The sequence below is a fragment of the Struthio camelus genome, chromosome 3 (assembly GCF_040807025.1).
Source record: "Struthio camelus isolate bStrCam1 chromosome 3, bStrCam1.hap1, whole genome shotgun sequence".
Lineage (NCBI taxonomy): Eukaryota > Metazoa > Chordata > Aves > Struthioniformes > Struthionidae > Struthio > Struthio camelus.
In genome coordinates this window covers 79,146,016-79,173,730 of record NC_090944.1, presented here as the reverse complement: position 1 = coordinate 79,173,730, position 27,715 = coordinate 79,146,016, and the positions used below count along the sequence as shown (strand labels likewise).

The 27,715-nt window shown below is 40.3% G+C and overlaps 1 protein-coding gene across 9 annotated transcripts in view; it reads left to right on the top strand.

Annotated features, from left to right (window-relative positions):
- The window catches only part of TIAM2 (TIAM Rac1 associated GEF 2), a 180,072-nt gene that overhangs the window by 146,523 nt on the left and 5,834 nt on the right, over positions 1-27,715 (top strand). For 8 of the 9 annotated variants that reach the window (XM_068938646.1, XM_068938639.1, XM_068938641.1 and 5 more), the window contains 9 exons: positions 1,438-1,541; positions 8,521-8,580; positions 19,604-19,783; positions 21,492-21,560; positions 21,937-22,062; positions 23,311-23,419; positions 24,056-24,235; positions 25,656-25,774; positions 26,986-27,094. In XM_068938646.1, the coding sequence (XP_068794747.1) occupies positions 1,438-1,541; positions 8,521-8,580; positions 19,604-19,783; positions 21,492-21,560; positions 21,937-22,062; positions 23,311-23,419; positions 24,056-24,235; positions 25,656-25,774; positions 26,986-27,094 (1,056 nt within the window). The remainder of the gene's footprint in view (positions 1-1,437; positions 1,542-8,520; positions 8,581-19,603; positions 19,784-21,491; positions 21,561-21,936; positions 22,063-23,310; positions 23,420-24,055; positions 24,236-25,655; positions 25,775-26,985; positions 27,095-27,715) is intronic. The other variant, XM_068938647.1, reaches the window with a different exon arrangement.

Here is a 27,715-nt window from a genome sequence, read left to right as displayed (position 1 = left end):
TTTCAGCCCTAAAATACCCATTTCCCTCTCCACTGTGGTCCGTTTTTATGAATGTGTGCTGACAGGAGCTGCTTGTGTCCTGCAGGGACAGGAAACCAGCAACCCCCTGTCCTCGGCCACATTTCCAGAGTGATGTGCTGAGGTTGGGCAGCCAACTGCAGAGTGATCTCTGAGCTAGCTAGGAAAGGGAAATTCAGTCAGTAGCTCTCCATCAAATCAACAGGACGGAGAGGAAACAACAACTGTCTCAGATTAAAAATCAAAACCAAACAAAAAGCCCTGCTTCAGGGTTTAAACACCCAGGTGGTGAGTTACTGTTGCCCTTCACAATTTGATTATTGCTAGCTCTCATGATTTGACTGCAAGGCAAGCAATATTTGTTTCAGTAACAGCCTCAGTTTCTGGAGTCAGTGATTAAAGGAAAATCTCAGCTTTCACTTAAAAATAAGTCCAGCATTTGTAGCTGTTGAGAGAAGGTTGGAAATGTGATGTGAATTATACCATAGAGGCTTTGAAGCTAGAAAACAAAGCAGCAAATTAAAAAGTCCTTAATTTATTCCATTTTTTCAATCTGCGGTTGTTAACAATCCTCACTAGGTTTTTGGGGGCTGCCTTAGATTTTCAACACAATGCTGCAGAGCAAAAATCAGAGGAACATTCCTCTAAGACTTTAGGTAGAAGTTCCATGCAAACGTCTCTATAGATTTTAAGCAGTCAGTTGAGGAGATGGGAAGAGAAAAATTATTACTCTTTATATAAATGCCCAGCATTGTTGGATATATCTTGACGTTACACATAAATATACACATTGCTATATACACACTGCTATAACATATCAGTAAGTAGGGTAGGGCAGTACCTACTCCGGCTTTGGCATTGTCCCCGATAGTATTTGTGGGCTGCAAACTTAGCAAAATTGGTTCACTCTTAATGCCAAGAAGAGGTTTTGTCAGAATTATGAACTGTGATGTTTGTTCCAAGGCAAAATTCTCTTTTTCTTTTTAAATCTCTTTAAGGGATTCAGAACGAAGTCACAGAAGAGCGTGCTCATCCAAGGAGAACAACTGAGTGTGTTTAATTATTCTCATTGGCTGGCTCAGCAATCGGCGCAGAGTGTGCTGATTGTAGAAAATGCTACCTTAGAAAGCACGCCATTAGCAAGAACGTTAGGTTTATTTTTGTAAATCAGATAGGCACATTGCTTCTTGTTGGTGTTAGATGTCCAGCTGCTGTTTTAATAGAAGGGTTTGCATGCATAGTCTGCATCGTTTCTCTTTGCTCTGACCTCTTGTTATGTTATATTCAGAGAGAGGGGAGGATTTTTTATTCCTTCCCTGCCCCTATAGCAATTCTATTGTACACTGACAAATAAAAGCAAATACTTTTCCTGTTCCTGTCCTGTAACCCTCTAAATTACTTGTTTTCTTTCAAATGCAGATTTCAGTAATGTACCTGATGTCACAGCCAGCTTGAAAAGGAGCAGTACTGATGGCACTCTGGACCAAGTGCCACACAGGGAAAAAACTGATCCAACTTTCAGGGTAAGAACATGTTTGATGTAACGATCATTATAATTAAAAAGACGGTGTTGTCTCAGTGTTAGCACGCTGTGTTTTGTGGGGAAGAGCATAATGTATGGCACAAATCTGGTAAAAATTTAAATGTGTACTTGTAGCTGTGCTTAGTGTTTTATTAACCTGAGATCAGTCTGGCAGGTCAGCATCTAAGGACCAGACTGTCAAATTCGTCTGTGTGTGTTGCTTGAACTTAGATCTTGACAGAATAGTAGAACTGCTGCTGCTTTTTAATTGGTTCAGTTTGGTTAGTTTTCTTTTTGCTGATTCCTTTGGGGCTTGTTGTTAGGATGTTAAGCTTGTCATTAATGATGTTAAGATTGCAGTGACCGTAGTAACATCTCATGTCAAGAATTTTTGACTGGACCACAGTCTTGAGCGGCTCAGGGTTTGACTGTACCAGTGAATGGTACAGTCTGATCTGGAGCACCGTTATACCTCTGCAGTTACCATTTAGCTTCAGCTGGAGTAATGGATGCTCAGAATTTCTTTATTTCTTTAGATCAGGACTACTTTGGAGACTGAGGTGAGGACCCCCAAAATTAGTGTCCACCTTTGAAAGCATTGCTCTGGAAATGGCAATTTTTTGTTGTTATCGCTCAGAGAGTAAGTCCATCGAATTGTAACCTGTGTCCCACTCAAGCGCGTATTTTCTTGTCCCACCCAAATACTGGTATGGATAATGTGCGCGTGTCTGTGGCTGTGGTTTTACTAGGCATTGCCGTTTTGGCAAAGGATATGTTTCTGTTACTTCTGCTGATGAGTTGGTTGTGTCTCAGAGCGGATGTGTGATAACAGTTGTGTTACACTATTGGGTCACAGAAATTAAATTGCAGTTTTTATGGTTCTGGAGCATATTACCATTTGCACTAGGTTGTACAAGATAATCAGACGAAACCTAAAGATACGGCTAAACGTAAAAACTGTGAAGACTAGAATGAAGAAAGATCCATTGTGCCATACCTACCCAGAGGAGCTGACCCTCCTTTACTTTTGGAATTTTTCTGTAATCTCCTTCAGTCCAATACAGGTGCCAGTGTGTGGTTTCCCCAGTGACTGTGGATCTTTAGCCCATCTGTGGGTTCCCACAGGGCTAATCTATATCCTGTGTTACAGGCCGGTTACACCCCCACAGACTCTTTGCAGCCAGGAAAGTATAAACTGGATTTGTCCCCTCCAAACACCTTGTTCCGTTGGGAGGGATGAGGTAGCCTTCTGTACTGTCCTGCTTTAGGGGAGTGTGTTATGTTCTGGGGTCAAAGCATCCTTCTTTGTGAGCACACAGCATTAGATCAGTCCCGGGCTCAGTGCAGGAGGACCTTGCCGCTGGCTGCCTGAGGCAGTCCGGCGCTCAGCAAAGGTCTGGCAGGCCCTTCCTTGGCCTCGGGGCGCCGGGGCGCCTGCTCTCCTGGCCGCGTGCTGCCTCGAGCCTGCGGCAAGGACGTACGCAACTGAGCCGTACACATATGGCTGGAGGGGGGAGAGATTTTTGTACTTCAGCTTTGCTTTAGTAGAAGAACAAAGGATTTGTTTGCCAAAGTCATTCCTGGTTGCCTGTGTCAAATATACTAGATGACAGAGAATTAGGGAGAGCTTGGCAGTATTTAAATACACAGGGAACAATTAATTTACAGTAGTTGTTGCTCTGAACGCACTACTCAGATGCTCTAAACTGTGTGCTGCAATTGCAGTTCCAAAGTAAAGCGGGGAATACAGACAGGTCTGTTCCCTGGCCTCTCTCCAGTCTCAAATCTGTCACGTCTATCAGTATTACTAGATTGTGCACAGTTTCTTGAAGTAACTGCCCATACCATATTGCATTTCAGTTCTTGGGATGACATGCAGGTCTACTTGTGTCGTTTTGTTAAAAATGAGCTGAAGCTGCCCTGGTTTTCTAGGTGCAAGGGGGAAAGCAGTTTGGCAATCAAAGGCAATCAGACTTGAACTGCAGCTGTAAATGAGCCTGCGACAGCTCTACAATTTCTGCAAATGGTTTGTAATTGATTGTCATCTTTCTGTTGGAGAGTGCCTATTACTGTCAGAGCTCTTTGTCTGACCCTTTTGATTTTTCCAATAAATGTAGAATTCAAAAAAAAAAAACCCACGGTAAATTTAGGAAGTAGCATCTACTCTATGTACTCTAGCAATTGGTTGTAAAAAGGATTTAAATGATTTTTGTTTTTATAGCTGTGATTTGGGGCTGCTCACCACATGAACAATAGCTATTGCTAATAAAAGCTAGTTTGAGGAAACTGTGCAGCCTCAAAGAGCACAGCATCTGGATTTGGGCTCCCCCCCACCCCCGCCTTGCCTTCTGTTTCCTGCATGTGCTAACTTGATCCATGCCTATGGTAGAAGAGTAGTGCAGACACCTCAGTATTATGCAATGTCACAGAAGCATGGGGGAGAGAAGAGCTGTAACTACAGCGTTGCGAAGAAGACGTTGGTGGCGCTAAGAGGTTCTGAACGCAGCTTGGAACAACAGGCAGTTTGGGATTATTTCAGGGGAGAGACAGCTAGAGATGCTCATTTCCCAGCTGACAACAGCTGTAGATGTAATCACTTGGCTCTGAAGGAACAGACTCCTTTGAAGTTTGGTTGATTTTTTTTCCCTTATAACATGTAAGTAAACAAAAAACAATCTTAAAGCTTTTGATGTAATGGTTGCATGTTTGATTCCTAGATTTTGTGTTTCTCATTTGGAATTTTTTTTCTGTTTTTCACTCTTATCCTTTTCATCTTATACGAAGTTAAGGTTAAACATCAACTTAAATGAAAGCCCGGAGAGGCATTTCAGAAGTGCCTGATAATTTGAAAGGAATAAGTCTTTTATTTCATTTGTACTACAATCAAACATGCAGTCATTCGTTCATTCTTTATTTTGGTCATCGAAGAAATGAATGAATTTAGGATAGTATTGTTTTTCTTTCATCTTAGAGCTAGCTAATGAATTAGAAGTGTGATAGAGGATATTTCATTCCAGAAATGGAACCTGTTCCTGAAGTCATATTAAGAAGTTATTAAGAGCACATGAACATCAAGTGTCATCCATTCCAGATGCTCATCAGTTTTGTCGTGTCTGTAGTTTCTGGGATGCCCCGTTTATACCCTTAATGAAAACCTCCTTTAACTTCATTTCCAATTTTTTGGACAAGGATAGATGTTATGCTTCTAACGCGTTCTGCTGCAGTGCGTTTTCAAACTGTGTTCAAATACTGTTTATGTGGCAGCGCCATGTAGTCCTTGCGATTGTTATTTCTGCAGTATGTAGGCGTACTGTTGACAGAAGAATAGAGGACCTCAGAAAATCTGGGGCTGCAATATGACTGCCAATGCAATTAGGTTTAGTTGAGCTTAATCATTTCGAGAACTAATTGTCTGTGCTTCTGGTGCTTAGTTAAATCCTGGTGTGTTGACAGTTGCCAAGAATCAAGCATCACAGTAGCACAAAGCTGGATACAAAATGTAACTTTTCAGTTAGCTGCTCATGATTTCTAATTGCCAGCTGTATTGATCAGTAATGTTTTCTCTAGCTCACAGTTTCTTTTAACAAGGAATTCAGGAGTCTGTTACTAACTTGCTTGTTTTTACTTCATATTTTCAATATTTTTTGAATATCCCTTTATGAAAAATTAACACAACTAAAAGGTGAAATTTTACCATGCAAGTCACTCACTGTTCTAAGGGTTTCTTGTAAGATTGCTGTGACCTGACTTTCAGCTGCTCTAAATCTTTTGAGTATCATCAGAGATCAGTATTTCTCAAATCAAATAATATTTAAACAGAAGGAAAGAAAGGTCTTCATATAAATGCATCTGTGAGAAAGGGAAGATATATTTTCATTTTGAATATTATACAGATTATCGCAAAAAAAATTAGAGTAAACGGCTAATGTTTGAAATAACATTACTGTTCTCTCAGGCATATCTTAGAGTTCTTTATAAAAAGATGAGTAACTTAAGATATTTAAGAAACCCGATAAAAATAGTTAATGTGATGCTTTGTAATCATGATAAAAATAGTCAGTGAATGCAGAGTGGTTTTATGTTGGAATCTTCAAAAATTAACATTGCAGATGCAAAAATAGAAGCTCATGTGATGAGAAACTTTGATTGGTGACAAGATTTTTGCTTTCTGCATAATGCCCAGCAGGTTTACTTTTGTAAAGTTTTTGAAGTGGTGCTCTGTACCATTCGAAAAATGAAATAAAAATGATACTGGGAATAAATTGGGTATGAGAGACTCTTACAGAAATTGTCTTTGCTTTGCTGTGCTAATACTTCTTGAAATAGTTGATCTGCTCTCAGAACAGGTTATTGATCATACTCCAGTATGTCTGTATCGGTACAAGTCTACATCTCCATTGCCACTGACAAAAAATAAATAAAAAATGCTACACACTGCAGAGGGTGAAAAATAACTTTTTTTTCTTGGGAGTAGCATTCTTAATGCAATGAACAGAAATGCTGGTTAAAAATCATGGAACACCTTTTCCCATCATGGGCTGCTTCAGATTAGCTCAGCTCACCCCTTCTCTACTCCTGTTTAACAACAATTTTCACTTTCCCTTCATCTGGTGAAGAAACGAATAACTTACCGTAAGTATTGTCAGCAGAACACATGGAACATTTTGCAAGCAGAAATCTTCATTTCCTAGTAGGGTGGAGTATTTTCATCAAAAGCTACCAGCTTTCTACAGAGAGGAGGTATGGGTCAGTGTAGTGACCCAACTAGAAATTTCCTTATTTATTCTATAGATACAGAGAAAGTGAAAGTAGAAAAAATACGTTGCACATAGATGTGCATTTCAGAAGACTGCTTTTGGACACTCTAGTGTCCTGTATATTGTCAAATCATCCTTTCAGTGCTTTTGAAGCTTGCTTATTGTGATACCAATTTTAGACAGTCCTCTATTTGCCAGAGGACCTTTGCAAGGATAATGAGAACTAGATGTTTTCAGGAATGCAGCATGCCAGGAGCCATGGTGAGAAATCTGATTTTGGGCCTCCCTGTGTCCACTTATCGCTCTGGACTAGGAGTACAGCCTTGGTGCTCATGCTCAAGGCGCCAATGTGCAAATATTGCTAACCTGGGTGACTTGATATTTTTCTTCCAACCCATCTAAAGTGCATGTGCAATTGAGCGTCTGGTTTGCATGTTGGATGGTGCCTGAGCAGTGTAAATGAAGAGACTGAGGCTGCATCAGAAGGCAAAGCCCTTCCTCCCACTGCTGGATCATCCAGCCACCACCACCACTACTTCTGGGAGCAGTGCTTTCAACAGCTGCAAAGTGTGTGTGCCACTATTTCAAAACGGAAATCCTGTTGTTACGTATTGGTTGATTTCACATAGGTATTTCTGTAATAAAAGTCAGTGAATATTTGAACAGGTTTTGCATATATGGTTTTGGCTTCTTGTATGCACCGCTTAGTCATGTACTGGAGGGATGCTCTTCACAAGTTGAAGAAAGTCATATTTTCTCTTCGAAGTGTTTAAAACTGGCATGGAAGCCCCTTCATTAGGAGTAGGTGCTACAGCCATCAACTTCTCCTGCAGACGAAGTAATTTAAGGGTAAAAACCCTGAGGCACTATGTGTTGGGCTGAATTCAAACCTGAAAGAAAGCATATGCATCCCTTTGCTAGCCCAGCTGAAAACTCAATTGTTATAGAAAATAAAATGTTTTGCTGTGAGGGGGAGCGAAGGGGCAAAAAATTTACCATGGAATAGTGGATGTTGAAGCAGTTAATAATCATTACTCATATAGTCCAATTTTAGTAGAAAACTAATACAACTGTTTCATGTTTATGACAGATAGGAATGCTATTTTATCTTCCAGAAGAAAGCAAATGGATGCTAGGAATGATACATTCCTCTAATTCATTACCTAGAAAACGGTGTACAAGCATGTGATCTATAAGAAGTGCTGTGGGGTAGTCCAGGGCATCATTATCCTAGACATATGCAACAACCTTCTGTTGGCATTGTCAGTGAATGTAGTTCCGTGTATTCGGTTATGGTAGTACATTTATTTATTTTGGTCTGATGATGATACTCATTCAGGAGAACTGAAATAAAGATCATCAGTCAGAAAGACTGTCTATAAGCAGTGGGAGACGGTCTTTCGATTCTGTCTTTTTTAATGGGTAAATATTAAGAATTGTTTTTTTGTTCTTCCCCCAACAAAGTAGCAGTTTCCTAGTATGATTTTTGGATGAGAAAGTTAAAATTTACTGAACTGGAAGGAAGTTTTGCAGTTTAAAGTGCATAAAACCTCAAAACTGACACGTACAAGTTAACGTTTTGATCTCATTTAGGATGATGTGGCTGTGTATGTATGTTCAGCATGTCTGGTGGTTTTTGGGGCCGTGTTTTTCTCCGTTCGGTGTAAATGGCATCCTTTCTTGCTAGTCAGCTAGTGATCCCTACCCCCAAAATATCCCCAAAGAAACATTCACCTTGAAGTAAAACTAGGGGGGAAAAGTGTACAGGGGAGTGATTTTGATAAGCAAAGACTGTAGAATTAGAAAGCAAATACTATTACTGATCATTTAAACACTAATTGTTGAGTTAATTTGAAAGAAAAACAAGCAGAAATGAGCAGAACCTTAATAGAGATCCCTCTGGGGAAAGTAAAATAGGAAGAGAAAACTACTGGTTTGCCCAGATGACCCCAGACCTATTTTATACATGGAGTCAATCCAATTAAATGATGTTCATGGTGATAGCCTCTTATTAGCTCTATTTTGCAGTGCCCAGGCAGTTCACACTTGCACAGCATGTCATTAATTGCAAGAGAACTGTCTGCCTGAAGGTTTACTCACTATCCATAGGATATTAAGGATATTTCCTCTATTTTAATCTTGCAAACTTCTATTTAGCAGTTGATGAGATCCAAAAGCTTAGGGAGAAGTCAGCAATTAACATCTTACTTCTGTTCTGTTTAGGAAAGGGATTTAGCAGTGATGAACGTACTACTCTCCAAATCCTCTCTACTTCTCTGCAATGTGAGTGTCGTTTCATTCCAGATGTAAGATGCGTTTAGGGAGTCTTAAGAGCTAACGTGGGGAAATAGTGTGTTCATCAGCAGTGGTTTTCCTTGAGTCAGTTGTGCCTGGGAGGCACAGTTTTGCATTGAAAGTGTGAAAGAGCCCACTGGGAATTCTGTTAATTATTGTGCTACTCTTGCAGACAGACCAGCGTGTAGTGAGCCCAACCAGTATGGCTGGCTCCAGGGGTAGGGAACTGCAGCTCTACCTCTGCGGCTGTCATGCAGCTTTTAAGCAGCGCTACTGAATATGAGTGCAGCCTTGGCCTATTAGAAGTCCATAGGAGTTTTGTTAATTCATTAGGTTCCTGGATTATATTCCATTCCTCAGAGAAAACACTAAAATTGAGGCACTAGGTTACAGAAGGCTTACTGTAAAATTATCAGTAAACACCTGCTAGTAATCCCAGTCCTGGATTTCACTCTGTTGCATTGATCGTGCAATTCTTAAAATGTGTCAGAGCCACCCTACTAATGGCCTAAAATTCAAATATAACTGTTAACAATGGGGAGCCTTACAACCATGAAGTTGAAAGCATAAAAGCTGCTGCCTCTAAAGTGGAGCCTGTAACTAGACCTGAGCTCAGGCTCTAGAGGGAGAGCTGCATACACTGTTACCGGGGAGGAGACACAAGAACGGAAAGAAACAAAAGCAAAAGTTGTGTGCAGTTCTTGCGTGCAGAGGTGCAAACTTGAGTTGCTCTGTGTTGTGCAATTACATTGGGTTGCTGGAGTTCTTGGGGGAATGTGGTGTTTGTTGTTTTTCCTCTGTCCGAAGGAAAAGTCCCTTCAGAGGTACTGCGAGAGCTTGTCGATGCAAAAGGTGCAGGATAAGGAGAAAAAGTTCTTTTGTGTCAATGCTTACAAATGAAAGAAGTCAGTGAGAGATGAATTACAATGCAGCTTTTCTTTTGTGCTCATCTGGGAAAAATCTGTGAGGCTTACCTGCAGGTGAAGAGAGAAGCGTGTGACAACAGTACTGGTTCACCGCAATGAGATATTGTTAGCAGTGTCTCTGGAGATGCTTTTAACTTCACTGATGAAGGACAGGAAGCTACGTTAGAGTCCGTCACCTTAGGCCTCCAAAGGCACCCCCAGTTACCAGCAGTGCCGGATACAGCAGCATTTCAAATGGTAATCAAAGGCACGGCTGTCTAATCACGCTTTTGACTGACTCAAGGAACTGGATAACCTCTCTGCCAGCTGTAGATTATTTATTTTTTAAGACTGAGGTTCTGTTCAGTTACAGTGCCTGCAGGAACACACACTTTTTTCCTTGCAGTGCAGACAGATTTAAGCACGTGCCTAGGCATGTGCTGTTCCCAGCAGTTACAGCAACACCTCAGCCTTAGGACAAAAAGTCACTATACGCTGCGTAAACTTGCAGTAGAGAATCCCAGACAAATACTGTGTCCTGAGTATCCTCGTATGCTGATTAGACTTTAATCCCTATTTTGAGCTATTAGGAACATGCAACGTCAAAGGTATATCTGAGATTTGCCAAAACTACAAACATCTGCTACCTGCAGCAGATTCTGTAAAATCAAGGATAAAAAAAGATACCTGAAAGGAAGAGGAGGAGAATTAAAAAATTCTGGGATCAGAAATTAATAACTGAGTCCGATATACAGGGAAACCCCAGTAGATTTTCATATTTTGTTATCTGTTATCTGCAGCACTGTGTGCCTCTCTCTCTGCTTGTTAATATACTGCAGGCAGGTAGCCTCAACCTAAACCTTAATTCATATCATGATTATTTTCCTTCAAAACAGCACAATCCTCCTTTAGTGCCTAAACAACACCTCACCAAAACCAAGGGAAAGGTTGGTGTGGAATCCATGGGGTCTTTATCTGTATTTACAGTGTCATAAGTGCATCTTTTAACATTTGAAATGTGACATGCTTGTTATTAATAGGGAAAGATAAGGGTCAACCTCGCCAACTCTAAAGAATGCTCATTGCAAAAATATGCTGTGAAGGATGAATGCAACTGCAAAGATTAATGTCTCAGTGGTTGCCATAGTTTCTAATTCAGCATTCAAGAAAAGTTTTTTCATTCAGCACAAAACTCTTTGGATGAGAATGTTAGAAAGAGTGTTTTAGGCTGCTGGAGTTTAAAAATTAAATAAGAATTCATTTTAAACATTTGGAATGTTAGCTGATTTTTTTGGTGCTGTAATTAAAGCAAATGTCTTCACTGTAGTCAATTCTATTTTGAAAATAACATCTGAAGACATTATAAAACATGTTATTAGTACGTGATAGAAAAGTATTTAGAAAATTTTAAATAATCCACCCACATTTATAAAAAATAAGACTGAGTCCCCTTAAATCACTGTAGAGGGCTGAAGACAGAGTTAAGTATAAGCTTGCAATGCCTAGAGACCACTAGTATCACAGAGCTCACATGGAGTCCAGGCTAAGCACGTGCATATTGTACATGCACGTGCACGTATATACACATATATTTTTGTACATACTGTGTATACAAACTATGTTTCTGCTTCACTGGTGGTCCGGACTGATGTTAAAAATTAGCCTACGAGTGCCCAAAATTCTCCTACAGGCAAGCCACTGTTTCCTTTAATTCAAATTATGCACAGATAGAGCAAAATTAGCCTCTTACCTTCATGCATTAAGGGCAAGAGCAGGATGGGAAACAAACTGTCTCCAGATAAGCGCACCTAGAGATATCAGGACAATAGAGGGAAGCCTCTGTAGGATGAAGGATGTTACTGTTATGGTAACTATCAAGCCTGGTGCCACTAAAATGGAAAGCTGAAAAACAGATGTCTCTAAAGGGAATGTGTGTTACTCAGAGCACACAGGAACAAACAACAAGAGTGTGTCATTTTTCCAGTCGTCATAAAAGTATTTCAAGGTGATGATTGATTATTTTAGATGTACGTTTTCCTTAGGAGACCTCTCCTTGAAGAGGACTTGACTGTTGCATGCTTCTAAAGAAAAAGAAACGCTAAAGAAAATGCTTTAACTCGTTTGGTTTGGTTTAGTTGGTGGGGTTTTTTTCCTTCCTGTTTTTACTTTTTCTTTTTTTAAAACTTTTTATCCAGGTTCCTCAGTAAGAGTTGGAAGTATTACTAAAACATTGGTTTTTCTGATGAATACACTTTAAAAAAATTTGCTAATTGGTAACATCTTTCAGCTGACATATGGCTAGCTAATAACTCAGGCTTAATTAGCAAGTCTGGGGAAGAATAACTTCCTAATATGGAACTAAAAGACCTGTCATTGTTTTTCATCAGGATTGACGATATTGCTTGGACCTGCATTTCAGCAGGCTTTTTTCCGGTCCCAGTAGATGAGCTGTGCTTTTAATACGTAACTGTTAACAACAATGGAGCTTGATGTTGCCATAACTCATGCTGACAGAAAATGAAGAAACAGTACTTTTCCAGCCACTACAGTTGTACTCTAATGAATGAACATGGAGCTGATGGCCTGGCTTGTGTGACATTTCAAGTCCATATGCTGTATTTTAAACATTTAACTTTTAAAGACCAGTGGGTTTTTTTATTTATTTTCAGACTTGGTCTGTGGATGCCTAGGATCTGTGGGCTACTTCAGAGGCAACCACTAACGATGGCTAAGAAAAGTAAACATGTACGTGCTACAAAGTAGTCCACGTAATTGGATGTCTAAAACAGGCTGTTGTGTCCGTTGGAAAACAAACATTAGGGACCAGTTAATGTCTCTGTCTCTCCTCCAGAACCATTCCCTTTGGTTTTCTGTTATACAGTCGTCTTGGCCAGGGAATCTGACAACAGCCCAGCGCTAAAAAAAGGCAGCTAAGCAAAAGGTTCCTACTACTTTGATGTATTCTGCTTGCTTTATCAGTGGCCTGTTATTTCAGGGATCCACGATCATTGCTCTTCTGCTAGACTGCTGCTCAGCAACTGAGCTTTCTGATTTAGCAAATGCTGAGCTGTCAGGTTGCACTAATGATTTGGAAAGAGATGGATGGAAGTTTAATTGCAGTAATTAAAGGAGAGGGCTACATTATTTCCTTCCTTATATGAAGGTGAATATCCTTGTAGCCTGTGGAAGAAGCACACACAACCAACGGCAATGCTTGGCATGTCATTTGGATTCAAGGAAAGCGTTTGCAAGAGCGGCATCGGTGATGGAAAGGGCAATGTTGAATGGAGCCTTATATCTCAACATCACTGCAGTCTAAAAGCGCTGAAATGGAGGGAATGTGGGGGTTATGATGTTTATTATTCCTCTGGTGCAGCTCTCACTTTACTAATGAATTGCTTATCAATCTTCTAACCCTTAGCTCTATGGTGTAATGTCCTGTAATGTTTTATTTTAAGTTACCTTTTTGTTAGAACAATCTATTTGTAGACATGATTGTTTTTGTGTAAATGTATCAGCGTGGGGACTTGCACTTTCAAGCATGAATTTATTAATGAGCACAGTTTAAATTGCTTTTTATTGATGTAATTACAATTGGAAAGTTCAAAGAAAGGACAAGCAGAGTTATGTAAACAAAGCATCCAGAGAGCTGCCTATTTGTTTTTCATTTTATCATTCTAAGTGCATTGTTATGCCGCAGCATTTAGTGGTGAATACCCTTGACAGAGCATCAGTACCACTGAAAATTCACATTGACCTTCAGGGCAGTCAGCACCCTCTAGATATTTTTAGGCATTTGGCTAATTTTCTCAAAGCACCTGATGTTTTGTTTATGCAGTAAATTTCACAGGCACAGAGGAAGGTGCATTTCTGGGGAGGTTTGCTCTTTAAAACCCACGTTCTCTTGCCGTAGCTACATTTTGTCATGCGTTGACTACCTCAAGCTATTTATAAAAAAAATCTTCTTACCTGGCGTGTTTTCACTGCATTTGTAGTAATAAAAGGAGGCATGGCCTCCTGCCTGTGCTCTCGTACGCTGCTTAGCCCAGTTAAACTGGGACGTTGACAGTGTCTCGGATTTTCATTCCTGAGCACCAAAAACACCTCCTGCCGTGTCTCTGTACGCCGGCACACTGCAGCCGAGCGTGGAGAGAGGTGCACGAGGGCGAGACCTGCATGCCCGTGGCGTCCTTTACAAGGGCCTTTTCCTTCGGCGAAGCTTGCGTCTGCAAGCCACGATGCCGGCCTTCAGGAGGAGTAAAACCAGAGCAAAGAGTTTAGCGCTGGCTCGCAAAACCCAGCAGCAGGCAGCAGCTGCTTACGGCTCGCTGCACAGGATGTTTTCTATGGTGAGTTTGGGAACCCGTGTGTATTACGCTGGGGGTGCTTTTTATTCAACTAAGGGAGGTGACTGATCTGCACAAACATGCCAGGGTCTTTGTGCTTGATAAACAGTGACTGTTGCAGCATAGTAATTAAATAATGGATTCTGGTAGCATGTACTCAGTGGGTGACTTTACACCAGCATGCTGCATTGGAAAAGGCTTGGGCTTTTGGAGGGGAGGGGAAGGGAGGGGGGTTGATTGGTTGCGTGCTGTTTGCTGCTGTGCTCGAGCAAATAGTTTCTCCTGGCGTCTGTCAGAGAAAGGACTAAGGGTGGATGCAGATTTTGACGAGAAGTGGGATTGGTTTTAACAAAGATTCTTCAGTAAGATTTGGGAATGACTGCAGTATTAATGTTTTAAGTATTTCTCCGTTTTCCGACAAGCAATTAGGATTGTGGAAAAAGGGTGGAGAAAATAAAAGCTACAGTCGAGGAACTGTTGGGGGAATATAAGAAGGCTGTAAATGACTAAGTTGTGATATTACACAGATGGTAGGAAAATACATGAACTTTCTGCATAAAGATTGACTGCATCAGGATGAAGAGAGAGGGAAGGTGAGAATGACAATATTTTCATAAGATCAGGCTTTGGGGAAATTTGCAGTGTGCGCTGTAATATTACCTGACAGGAGTCTCCTTTGTGTGACTTGGGCTGCCAGGGTTCCTCTCCCTGTGTTTGTGTGTGTGTGTGTGTGTGTGTGTGTGTGTGTGTGTGTGTGTGTGTGTGTGCGCGCGCGTTGGTTTGTTTTGGGAGGGAGTTGATGCTCGTTGTCCTCATCTTCACATTTCTTATGGTCAGAATTTGACCTTCTGTGATGGAAGATGGTTTCCGTTTTGCCTTTGACTTTGATGTGCTTTGGCTCAGGTGCCTCGGGAGAGTGATTGTCAGAGAAGCTGAGCACAGCGGCTGCGTGCTCAGCAGGAGCTGCCAGGCCTTGGGACCTGCTTGGTGCAGGCTCTTGGGCCCAGATCCAGTCTGCGTGACTTGGTTTATAACTAGGCGTTTCCGCTAAACACCTAGGTCACCACAGGTTCCTCCTGTGTGATCAAGGAGAAGGATAAGCATCTCTCTATGGCAACTGAGAGTGAAGATTTTCCTCCATGTAATTCAGATCACGAGGTTGGGCAGCCAGTCAGGTGGGTTGCGTCTTTGTCGTTTTACAGAGCCAAGCGTTCAGTTTTCTTTGAAATCTTGACCTGCTCAGTCAGGAAAGAGTTATTAGATCATCAAGCTGTTGTCTTAGTGTACTTTTGATTCATGAAATAAGATCGGTAATACGTAGTTGTGTTACTGGAAGAGACTTAATGTAAATGAACGTTTTTCATTTACAAAATAAAAAGATAGAACAAAGCATTACGATGGTTTACCTCTAGAAGAGAAGAAATAGCATAAGGTTTCTGAGGGAAATTCTCTCTGAAATTGGGAAATTCTGACTGAAAGACAAAACTGTATCCTTAATTCTTCCCATATTGCCTGATAGGGACTCTTCTGGTAGTGTGGTAGGGCTGCTTTTCATGATGTGCCATAATGTACCATAGAAGGGTTGTTTCTCCATCCTTAAGCATAAGTCTAAATATGTTTGGCTTATGGATACAAGCCAGGATCTGAATTAGCATTAAAAAAATAAAATAAAAAAAAATCTTTCCTTTAGCAATACGTTAAACATTTTAATTAAAAGGCGTGCAAGAAACACAGCTAAGCAAAATAGACCCTAAAATTTTCAGCAGTGTCTGTGAGTGCCAGTTTTGTGTTCTCGGTGGTGTTGAAGTAGGATTGGATTTTCGTTTCCGAGATCCTTTTTAGCAGGAGGAGAAAGGAACGTGTTTGTTGTTATCTTCAGGGGGAAAAAATAAATAAATAAATAAAATTAAAAAAAAAAGAAAAAAGAGGAGGGATGCGACTTAGTTAGCCAAGTGACCAAAAGGTAAAACCAGCGATGACAGAGTTCCTGCTACTTTAACTTCTGCTGCCTGAGGCTCAGCAGGAGTCTTGCCCAGATAGCTATGGTGAAAAACCCACGGGGCAGTTTTCAGTAAAACTGTATTGGCCTTTTTCAGTCTTAGTAAACAATTTAGGAGTGCATGTACTGTGTCACTGTGTACAGAACTCAGGATTTTAAGGACCTTTTACAGTGGTCCTTAAGGACACACAGAAAGACCTGCAACTTTCTAGCCTTTGCTTTGGTTACAAAGTATTTCCCAGTCTGAGGATGAGGGAGAGAGGTCCACAGAGTGACAGAAATACACACACAAAGTGGTGGCTGCTGGGCCTGCCTTTGCTCAGGAGAGGAACGCTTTCTCGTACAAAAGAAAAGTGATGGACATTTCCAAAGGCTTTCCTTTTTCACAATGTGAAGGATGTAGAAAAGTCTCTGGGCAGTTGTTCATTTCTCAAAATCCCATGTAATTTTATTTCTTCTGTTGACTGGTGCATTCAGTCTTATTTCCCGAAAACACCTATATCAGACAGAGCAGAGCTGTTAACTGAAAGATTCATTTTTGAAGATACGGGACTAATCTGTTTCTGCAACAGGCCTTAGCAGCATGCTTCCTCTTTTGATAAGGAATTTGAAGGCTTAGTCATCTCCGTGCAGATGTGGTCAGTGTCCTGCACAAGGGTACATGAATCTGAAAAATGATCAAAGGATAGGCGTAGTTTTAGTCTTCCCGAGGAATCTTTCTTATGCTAAAGAGTTTTCTAAGCCTACTCACAATGTTTCTTTCCTTCACTTTTTCAGACAAACCCCAGCAGGCTGGCAGAGTACATGAGGTGTATAAATGAGAGACAGTAAAATCAACAGCAGTGAAGAGAGAGACCGTGACACTAATTAGCCTTGTGCACCATTTATGCTCAGTCAGTATCATTCGGTAGGAAGTCACAGGGTAGCTGTGAAATTGTGGTGCTAATGCTTAACTATTTCTAATTAATGTCATCTTCCCTCTTTCCGATTAATTTTATGCATCTAGTGGAGATAGCATGGCCTCAGATGATGATGTTGATACGCTTGTGTACAAGGAGCAAAGAAAACCTCTCTGAGGTTCCTAGTAAGCGTATCCTTTTTTCACTTTAACGGAATAGTCTCTAATCATGAGTATTATTGAAAGTGGGACATGATTCATTTCCATCTTACAAGATAAAGCACAACTGTGGTCATTGAGAGCTATGGGTGAAGTTGACATGTAGCATGAAGTATGTAGGGGTGAATGTGAACTACTTCTGTCCTGATCGAGTAGTGTACTTCGTGCTTGCTTTGGCCCAAATGTGAATACTGTAGTGGCTACAGAGAACGAGGGCTAGATATTGCACAGCTTGAAAGCCCCCCTCAGAGGGGAGGATAGAGGGCTGTGGGAAAGGATCAGAGCTGACAAGCAGCACTGTTGGAAAGGGGCAGTATTTTTAAGGCCAGACTTGCACGAGCAGAAGCAGCATGCTCCCATGTTCAGGAACATACTGACGTTCATAAAAGCACAAGTCATCAGCAGTAGGGCTGAGAGGTACCTCAGTGTGTGCCTTGCGCTTGGTTCAGTTATGCTGCAGAACCATTTCAGGCACCAGAGAGCTCAAATACTATTTATGTTGAGGATATCGAGGTCCGTGTGCTTCCTTAGCGAATGGTTCTTGGGAGCAGATCCATCTCCAGCCCGGACTGAAAGGGAAGGAGGACTTGCGGCTTATTCTCTAAAGTCTGCCTGCCCTACCACTTTGTGCTAAGGGGGGCGGGGAGGAACAGAGCACTTCTAACTCCTCCTTGTCAAATTGTGCCTGACAATAATGTTTATGACTTGCTTTCAATAGGCTGTCTCGTGTCCTTGATCAGGCATCATGTTGATGTAAATCAGGCTGCCCACGCGCACCTTTAGCTGTAGAGAGCATAAAATCTGAGTCATTCTGATACAAATAAAAAACTTTCTGACATCAGAAACAAAGAAAACAAAACTGAAGTACTTTGGAATTCAGCTATTTAGAAGTTGTTTTAAAATAAACCCCCAGTTTGCTAAGTGAAGTTACAATTTATTTCCAAAACACACTAAGTATTTTTAGTGGCACAGAGTTACTGTGATTTTTTGGTATATTCCAGCACAGTGAAGCAGTAATTCCAACAAACACCATTCAATTTATGTTGAATTTATGTTGAATTTTGTCAGGTCCTATTTAATGCTATAAATATGGAATTTATCTAAATTTCAGAGTCCTGAAAGCTGTCATTACACAGGATTGTGAAAGATGTTTGCACATATTAGTAAGGAAAGTAACTGATTTTTTTTTTAAGAGATGGTGGTGGCATTGTTCAAAACTGGGGCCTGGAAAACAATAGAGTAATATGGACTACATGGCAAGTATTTGACATTTTAACATTTATTTCCTCTAAAATAGATGTGAGGGTGGTATACTTGTTTTGTCACGTGAATGGCTGAGATTTTAATGCTGCTAGTACATGTAGCCTCCACCTTACAGAAGGTTTAGTATAGCTTAGTTTAGTTTCAGAATAACTTCTACATTAGCTCATTTGATAACCCAGTATGTTGGTGAACCCAACTACACAGCCAATCTGTGGTGAATCAGGAGATCCAAAGAGCTTGAAACAGCTTGTGGGGTAAATTAGAACAGATTTAAGACAGTTCTGGGGTGCACTCATGTCCTGATTTCTTCACTGAATCAGGACTTCCATTTGAAATAAGGCCGTATTCGTTTAGTCTTCATTTGAACGCATTCACTAAATAGAAGGTAACACGTGGCACAGCGTGTGCAGCTGTCCAGTGTTTTAGAGAGTATTTGAAAGACAGTACCACTGAGGAAGAATTTTTTCATTTAGTTTGAAGAGATGGATACCAAGAACTATTAAGGCAGACATGGGTAATTGTAGCAGGAAGATGTTATATAAGAAAGAGAAGAGAGGAATAATTTTCAAATTACGCATTAAAGATTATTGCGTACAAAATGTGCTCTTTGGTACCAGTGGTGGTCGTGCAAGAGCAACTGCAGAATCATTCCATATGGTCAGAAAAGCTCTCATTTTCTTCAATTTTTACCATGTAAGATTAGCCATTGTTCCATCTCCAGCTCACACCTGGCTTGAAAAACAACTTGTGTTTAGCATTCTTCTGAAGAACCTTAAAGATTTAGGTTTCCATTCCCTGCTTCTGAAAGCAAAAATCTTGATACATCTTCTCCTTGCATGGGAAGCATCTAAGTATCTTTCAACAGAATGGGCCTTTGGAATCTGAAACCTGAGCTCCAAGTCTCCTTCGTTTAAAAAAATATATATATATATGAAGTAGATGACCGATAGAACACTCATTCTGGATGCTTAAAAGATAAGATCTGTATCGACTAATTCTTCCTATTTTGATGCAATGAATATTGCAAAATCAGAGAGATGGAAAACAGCATGATGCTAATGTCATAAGAATCAAAGTATATAATATCCTTGAGTGGTCTCTCTCACCTTTTGCATCCCACAAGTGTATATTTGAAGAGTGAAAATGATTTGCACTGAGAATGAACTAGAAAAAGGTTCATTTTAATGTTTTGATGTAGTAATATTATAAGCTCAAGCTGGTCAAAGCAATCAGGATATATTTGACAAAAATCAGTGGCATGCCCTGGCCCCTGAATTTGGAGCAAGAGCAAAATTTGAGGAATTTAAAAATGCTTGTAGTACAGTTTGTGTTCTAAACTGTCAGTGCTTGTCTCTTTTTTTTTTTTTTTTCAATCTAACAGAGTGCAGAACAGATCAGCGCATTGTGCCGAAATTTCCAAGAAGTCCAGGCAAGCAGTATGGAAGGACAGAAGGACAACCAGGATCCGCCTCCACGACCACTGGCTCGGCACCTTTCTGATGCAGATAGATTGAGAAAAGTCATCCAAGAACTTATGGACACTGAGAAATCTTATGTCAAGGTAAAAAAAAAACAAAACAAAACAAAATGGTTTCTGGCTAGCTACAGCCTTCTTTGTGAGGCTGACCATGATTTTGGATGGTCTTACATATTGCACGCTTACATGTGAGCAGCCATCTACCAGGGCCATAACCTACAGAGTTTGCTTACATAATTTCTCTTGTTGTTTTCAATGGGCTCACTCCCATAAGAAAGGCTGAAAGATTTGGTCTAGTGGCTTTAGTGGCTTTAGTTCTAGTCAATTTGTATGTATATTGGAAAGTGGAAATTCATGGGGAGTAGAAATCTGCAGCATTTGAATACTGGGGGTCTGCCAGCAGATGTTTCCATGGTTTTCAAAATGAAAATATATTCTAGCAGAAGAACAAAAAAGCCTCCTGCTAACTAGGAAAGAGTTTAACTGTAGAAAACAGTGAATAATTATTTTGACTCAGCAGTTTTCAAAGCTGAAAGGTTGTTTGTAGCATCATGCATGGTATTTCTCCTTTGACTGGTAAGTCCATAATTTGTTAGATATGTGTTCCTTCTTTTTAGAAATCCAAACTTCCTGGGGCTAAATGCCAAAAGCAATGTGGAAGGCTTGCTTTCATTGACCTTTGGCAAGGAGGAGTCATTTACTGTACTTGTTCTCAAGACATGTACTTACAAATACCTATACTTGCTGCAATCATTTATGGAAATTAAGAGAAAGAGCTTTCAATCTGTTGTCCTTAGAATAGCCACTAATCTCTAGCCATACACTATACAGCTGGAGGGAGCTTTACAGAACATAGACCCCCATGTATGTCCAGCTGATGTTTCTTATAGAGGAATCACTTGAACAAAGGCTCAAATTCTGCCTTTGCATTTTTGAATAAGTCTACTTATACCATAGAGGAGGATGCCTGCATGAATGTGTGATGCTAAATTATTAGCCATATGCTTTCCCTGTGGTTCTCCAAAATGTGAAATCACACCAATGTCATAACCAGATTCTGGTTTTGTCTTGTGATTTTCGTATGGAGGTCACTGAAATGCCTGGTAATACCAGGCAAAACTGTAGGACAGGCAGGTTGTAAAAACTCATTAGGAGGTTCTCAGAGAAATGCTCGTTACTCCTTCTTCATAAGAATTCCTGCGATTTCTTTTCTCAGGCCTCAACTCAGCCGTCATGCTCTGGTGTGGGACAGTAAGTCTTCAAAAGAGGCATCAATTCTTTGAAGAAGTGACTGGAAAAGTCCTTAATCATGTACCCCGACAAAATAACCAAACACTTCAAAACCTAATAGGATTTTAAAATGTTACATGTCCTTCTGAATATTACTACTGATGTTTAAATGAGTGGCTATTTATATGGTTTATCTAACATGCATGACTAAAATACTTGATGCTGTTCATGTACGTGCGCATTCTTTAGAATATGTGCATATATGTGCACAAATATTCTTTAGAAAGTCATCATCTGCTACTTTCTCTCCCCATGCTGTGCTAAAATATAAATTGTTATAATCAGTCTGTAAAGCCTTAAGGATTAAACAAAAATATTGCATTGAAATGAATTTGCCTTTAATTTAGCAATCATTTAGTACTAACAGTACAGAGGTGATTTTGTTACAGAAGAGGAATTGTGTCTCTGGTTCCTTCCTGAAAACTACCAGTATTCCTCAGTTGTGATATAAAGAACAATTTCCAACTGTTACATAAAATTAAATAAATTCTTTTTCTTGCAGGACTTGAGCTGCCTCTTTGAGCTGTACTTGGAACCCCTTCAAAATGAAACCTTCCTTACCCAAGATGAGGTGAGAGAATAACTGAAAGATGTGCTTTTCATTCTTTTATGGGTAAGACCTTGGCATTTGGGCTTTTCCATTCCTGAGAGCATGACTGAAAAGGCGAACAAAAAACATGGCAATAGTACACCATTTAGTGTCTTTGTCTGGTATGAGTCACTTCTTTTTTTAATGGTAGTCGTTCTTCTGACCAAAATGCTGCTAAGAATTCTTGGCCTTTTGGTAATGGTTTTTCTGTAAAGCCCATTTGAAAATTATTAATGAAAACGTTATTAGCCATTGCAGTCTCTGTTTGTGTCACATCTCCTTCGAGGACTGTTTTCTCAAGACCACTGTTAGAGCTATGGAGCACTGTACTTCATAGCCTGATGCTTGATATTCACAGATGGAGTCCTTGTTCGGCAGTCTGCCAGAAATGCTGGATTTCCAGAAGGTGTTTTTGGAGACCCTTGAAGATGGAATTTCTTCCTCCTCAGATTTTAATACGCTGGAAACGCCATCCCAGTTCCGGGTAAATACTTGATCTTCAGCTATATTGCAGTGTGCCTGGAAATGTTTGTGGAAATCTGACTTCAAGAACTCTTAAGTTCTACTTCTTTTTTCATATGGTTGCTTTCATGTTTGAAGCTTTACTTTGGATTACAAACACCTATTCAGCAGTTAAAGATTAGTGCTATTTGTCATGGTTTTGTCTTCCCATGGCGGAGGATGTAACGTGGAAGATGCAGAGTAGGCTTTGAATATTCTATACACTCTGAACTTGAATATTCTGTAAACATGATAAGCAATGCTTACAATGCATAACTCTTCCACAGAAAGCTTACTGTTACTATGCTGAATTCTGGCCTGCCTTGTGCTCCCCGCTATGCCCGGCGTGCCCTCTACAAAACGGAAGCTTTTCCCGTTAAACGCAGCACCATTTTCTCGTGTCGTGAGGCCCAAGAGCAGGGCCTATGAAGTGTAAATGACCGTACATCGTGCCCTCTCTGTGCTGTCACATTTACGGTGGCACCGCTCGGTACTTGACATAGCTGGAGGAAGTAAGTGCCCCCAGTGAGGCAGTCAGCGTCACAGAACTGGTCCGTGCTGGCAGGTCTCCCTGACGCTTGCTGCCTTTGGTGGAGCAGACATTGATTAAAAAAAGGGGGGAGAGGGCTGCTGTCCTCCTCCTCCTCCTCCTCCTTCTCCTCTCTCACTATTCCTCTTTCCTTTGGGAAATATTTTTCTAAAAAGATCTCCCTCGTGATTCAGAGTCCCTCCCACATATTCCCAACCTCCCTTTCATCTAAGAAAGTCAGAGGTGCGCTGTAATTACCCCCTGCCTAAAAGAAGGAAAACAATTGTAAAGCAATCCTCTGTGTTTGTTTTACGTTGTCCCTTCTGGCATTGGCAGCTTTATGCCTTGCTTCCTACTGCCTATATTTTTTCCCAGGACATACCATTACATGTCTCTTGATTTTGTTCATGTGCCGTCTGAGATACGGTAAGACAAAATATCCTCAGTAGTGATGTCTGCTAAGGGAGAATTGAGAAGATTGCAGGCTTTGCCTGAATAGCCTGGTCTCAACCCAGAGAAATACAGAAACATCATGGAGCTCCTGCCAGTAATAAATTCACGTGACATATATATACACAAAGTAATAGAGAATATATGTAGACAGACAGCAAGTAGTCACAGCGCTAAGCCTCTGTTATGTGGCCTGAACATTTGATTATGATTCTAATAATGAAGTAAAAATTTTGATTGTGTTGATTTCAGAAATTGCTGTTTTCCCTCGGAGGTTCCTTTCTCTATTATGCTGACCACTTTAAACTGTACAGCGGCTTCTGTGCAAACCACATCAAAGTTCAGAAAGTTCTTGAGAGAGGTAATGTATTGTCTTCGTTATTGTAATTCATTTGCATAAATCTGAACTTCAGTGAACCACTGTAAGAACTCTCATCGACTTGCAGAGACTATTGATATAAAGCAAGGTCTAATAGGGCTTCTCACAGTAAGAATAGCTAAGATCCACAATTGTGCTAAAACATGATATAGAAATGAAGGGATAAGATTTCTCTTGTAACACCGAGGCGTAAAGCTGAGTAGCAACAGAAACATCGTCCACAAGTTTGCGCTGTCTGCACAAGCAGCAGAAGCAGCAGCTATATTTGGTTTATGTGTTCATGCATGTAAAAGGGTGGATGTCAACCAAAGCTGCAACAAACTGACTCTAGAATAAATTAGGAATTACTTTCTCTGCCATCAGTTTATTAATTAGATGCAGAACAGGCCTGCAGTGTACTGGAAGAACTGTATCACGGAATAACATCAGCTTGATATAATTATTGCTCTTAGCACTTATTTACACTGTGCAAACCACTGTGAAAAGCATCTATTGAAATGTATGAGACAAGGCTGGGGCTCTTGGTGATGGTTACAAGTTGGCAGTTCTGCGCTTTCAAATTATTCTAGCTTCTGAGACTTCCATGTTAAACTGACTAACTGTTTTATTTATATTTAGCCAAAACAGATAGTGCCTTTAAGGCCTTTCTGGATGCTCGAAACCCCACAAAGCAACATTCTTCAACGCTGGAGTCGTATCTCATAAAGCCTGTCCAGAGAGTGCTGAAATACCCTCTACTGTTAAAAGAGCTGGTGTCTCTGACAGATAATGAAAGTGAGGAGCACTATCATTTGACAGGTAACTTCTGTCATTCTTTTACAGGAATTAATATGATTTAAGTTTGATTTCCAGACCTTTCTGGAGTTGCAGGTGCCTGCTCTGGTAGATGTCAGAGCACTCATCAAAACTTAGAGAAAATGTCTTCCCTCATTAAAAATAAGAAGTAGCTTTCTCCTGCTTTTAGCAACGATTTCTACTTGGCATGTCCAAGTTCCGTTGAGAAGTGGATGCCCAGGATTTGCTATGACAAACAGGACCAGGCATCTTACTCCTTAATTTTTGTGACAGGAGCATGTCAGGGCAATGCAACGATGTTGGGGGTTTTTTTTTTGTTGTTTTTTGTTTTCCCCTCCCCTCACTGGCGAAATACTGACCAAAGCTCCATCTTGTGGTTATTATTCAGTTCTTGAAATGTGTCAAAGTTTAACAGCTCCAACAAAGGAAGTTACATGAGCCTTGGCTGTGACTCTTGCATAGAAAATACCTGCCTCAAAGCTTTGCAGTCTTCCCACGTAGAAAGAATTGTCTGCCTAACATCATAGGAAGGAAGTAGAAGTTGATTGTTTTTCGAGGCTCACATCCCTGGGACTTCACACTGGCAAATTCTTGTTCAGTTCTGTCAGCACCTTAAGGTCTAGAGAATTATTTTGTGGATAGCTCTTTTCATTTTAACAAAGTACACTGTCAGCAAAAAGTCACAAGACTGTTACTGGCTTCAAAAGGAGCTTCTAATATTGTCTCTTTGTCATTACAACCAAACTGGGGGGTGATTGACTTGCAGGCCGGGATGAATGCCGGCCTGATAAAAGACTGCACAGTGAACAACAGCTGACAGGACTGGAGAAACTAAGTGCCCTTCTCTGACTCCTTTGTGCATTAATGCAAAAATGTTTTAAAACTAGCGTTATTCTTGTTTAAAAAACAAAAGTTAAACAAACCCTGACCACCGACACTTAATATCAGGGATACAATCAGTGAGGAACTTCCACAATCTACCGCTATTGTTTCTTTCCTCAATTCTGTGATGAGCCAATTTCAATGTGTTACCATTAAGGTTCATCAAATTACTTATTCTAGTATGGCTGTAGATATATTAGAGGTCCTAGTGGTCCTATATACGCAGAAAAAAAAAAAACTAACCATGTTTACTATTATGATGTTATGAATATTCATATATATGGGGGCTCATCACAGGAATGCTTATTAGTCTTTTGAGGCACTTAAAATGCCAGATAAACATTTTTCACTTTCTGATCAGGAAGCATACCTTCTACAGTCTCTATGAGAAAGCAGTGCTATAAAGCTAGATACTATTGTCCACATCCTGGGAATGCTGCATAGTTTTACCCACCTCAAAGAGGATTCAATAAAAGAAATCTCAGGTTTATAAAATACAACTTAATTACCTAGCTCTCTGTGAAATTCTTAAACCTTATAGAAGCACTGAAGGCAATGGAAAAAGTAGCCAGTCACATCAATGAGATGCAGAAGATATATGAAGATTACGGCACTGTATTTGATCAGCTGGTTGCCGATCAAAGTGGAACAGAGAAGGAGGTAAGAAAAGGAACAGCCTGTTTTATTCACTCCTAAGACATAATCCTGCTAGCCGTTGGGTGCCCTGCCCTTATCTCTTCCTAAAGTCACTCTGGGAACTTGTGCTGGGCTCTCCATTGCCTTTTAACATCACGACTTACATTTCATGTCTGTCCTGTCAAGTTTCTTTTTGTGAGCAGATCACTGTAAAATTTTCAGACAGCTGCCAGAGCCGCCTTCCGGACTGACAAGAATTGCAAGCAGAAGTAGACGTAATTCTCAGTAGGAAAAAATAAAGACATCTTCCTCTTCTCAAATGTTTTAGAGATTTTCCATGCCCAGAGGCATTCAGATTTTATGCTTCAGAGTTCTTGAAGTTCTTAAGATTCTTTTTCACCCATATAAATGAAAATGGCAGTCCTCAGGATTTTCACTTTAAGGTCTATTATTCTCATTCTCTACGCTTCTAGCGCTGAGGCATCCATGGCTATTTGTCAGAGCAAAAGCCATTAGTTGAATGGATTGTGTTTACGCGTTTCCCAGAATTGGGGCAGCAAGATCTCAACTGGGCCATTTACATCAAAAGTTTACTAAGCAGATCAAATCCGTAAAGATGGAGATCAGATATGAGAGCTGCCTACATGGTTTTTATTTCCCCCTAGTAAAAGCCAAATCCCCCCTTTTCTTGGCCACCTGGTTTTCCGTTGTTTATGGGAAACAAACTTGACAACGTGAGAGATGATTTACAGTTCTACATTGTGTTCCCCAAAAAATAGAAGAGCCTATGAGTAAAAGACCTGCAAAAGACCTCCGCTAATTCTGCCATTGGCATTGTCATTAATGCTAATTGCCCTACAGAAATTAAAGATGCTTATAGCTAATAAGTCAGTCAGTTCATGACTGGCTATATGTAAGTGACAGAACATCAGGTCAACTTAATACTCTTCAAAGTTACTAATAGTATGAACTTCTATCCAGCGTGCGTAACTTGTGTGCTCTTACTTTTTATGCTCATCTTTTTAGAAAAGTGGAAGTTTTTTTTAAAAAAAACTTTTCTACTTGATACGCTTTCCTACTTAAGTGCAAATCTCTCTCTTTGGTGTCTCTCTGTCCATACACTAAATATAGAAAATGTACATCCTTAAGGATGTCAGCCTGGACTCATAAACTTTTTACGTCCAACAGCTGTAGAGCACAACACTGATGTATCTGTTGTTCATAATTTAATACAGGTGACAGAGCTTTCAATGGGAGAACTTCTGATGCATTCTACAGTTTCCTGGCTGAATCCTTTCCCATCTCTGGGCAAAGCAAGAAAAGACCTTGAACTCACAGTGTTTGGTGAGTGTCTTCCTTAATGGCCCTCTCTCCTTCCAAATCTAAAGATAACCAAGTTACGTTTTCTCACTACTGAAAGCCCCCATCTCCTTTTTCTGTAGCCTTGTGGTACCTAGGTACCTAGGTCTAGGTCTAGGTACCTAGACTCGCATCTGACAACGGGCACAGAACTGTTATGTTCCCTAATATGAGAAGGATTGAAAAGTTTCCATTTGTTCTTTTGCTGTTGCTGTTTGCTCTGTTAGCCAACCTCAGCTGCTCTTCTGCCTGTATGTAAACTATGGAAATTAGTGATGTTTCAAGATACAGTAAGTAATCTCTTTAGAACAATCTGCTAAACCAAGCTTTTAGAGGAGGCTGGTAGGAAAACCGTGATGTATTCTACTCCCGGGAATCCAGGTTAACCTCTGATTTAGAACCATTGCAGCAAAATGTGTTGTCTGGCAACCCCCGTCTAGATTACTTTAACTTGAAAAATGAATGTGGAAATGAGAGCATACAACTGAGAGTTTTATTTAATAATATCTATACTATTAATCATTCAATAATTACATTACATAAATAATAAAAAGGTTCCGGCAAAATATTTTAGGCACTTGACTCTTCCTTTAAAGAACACTTCTT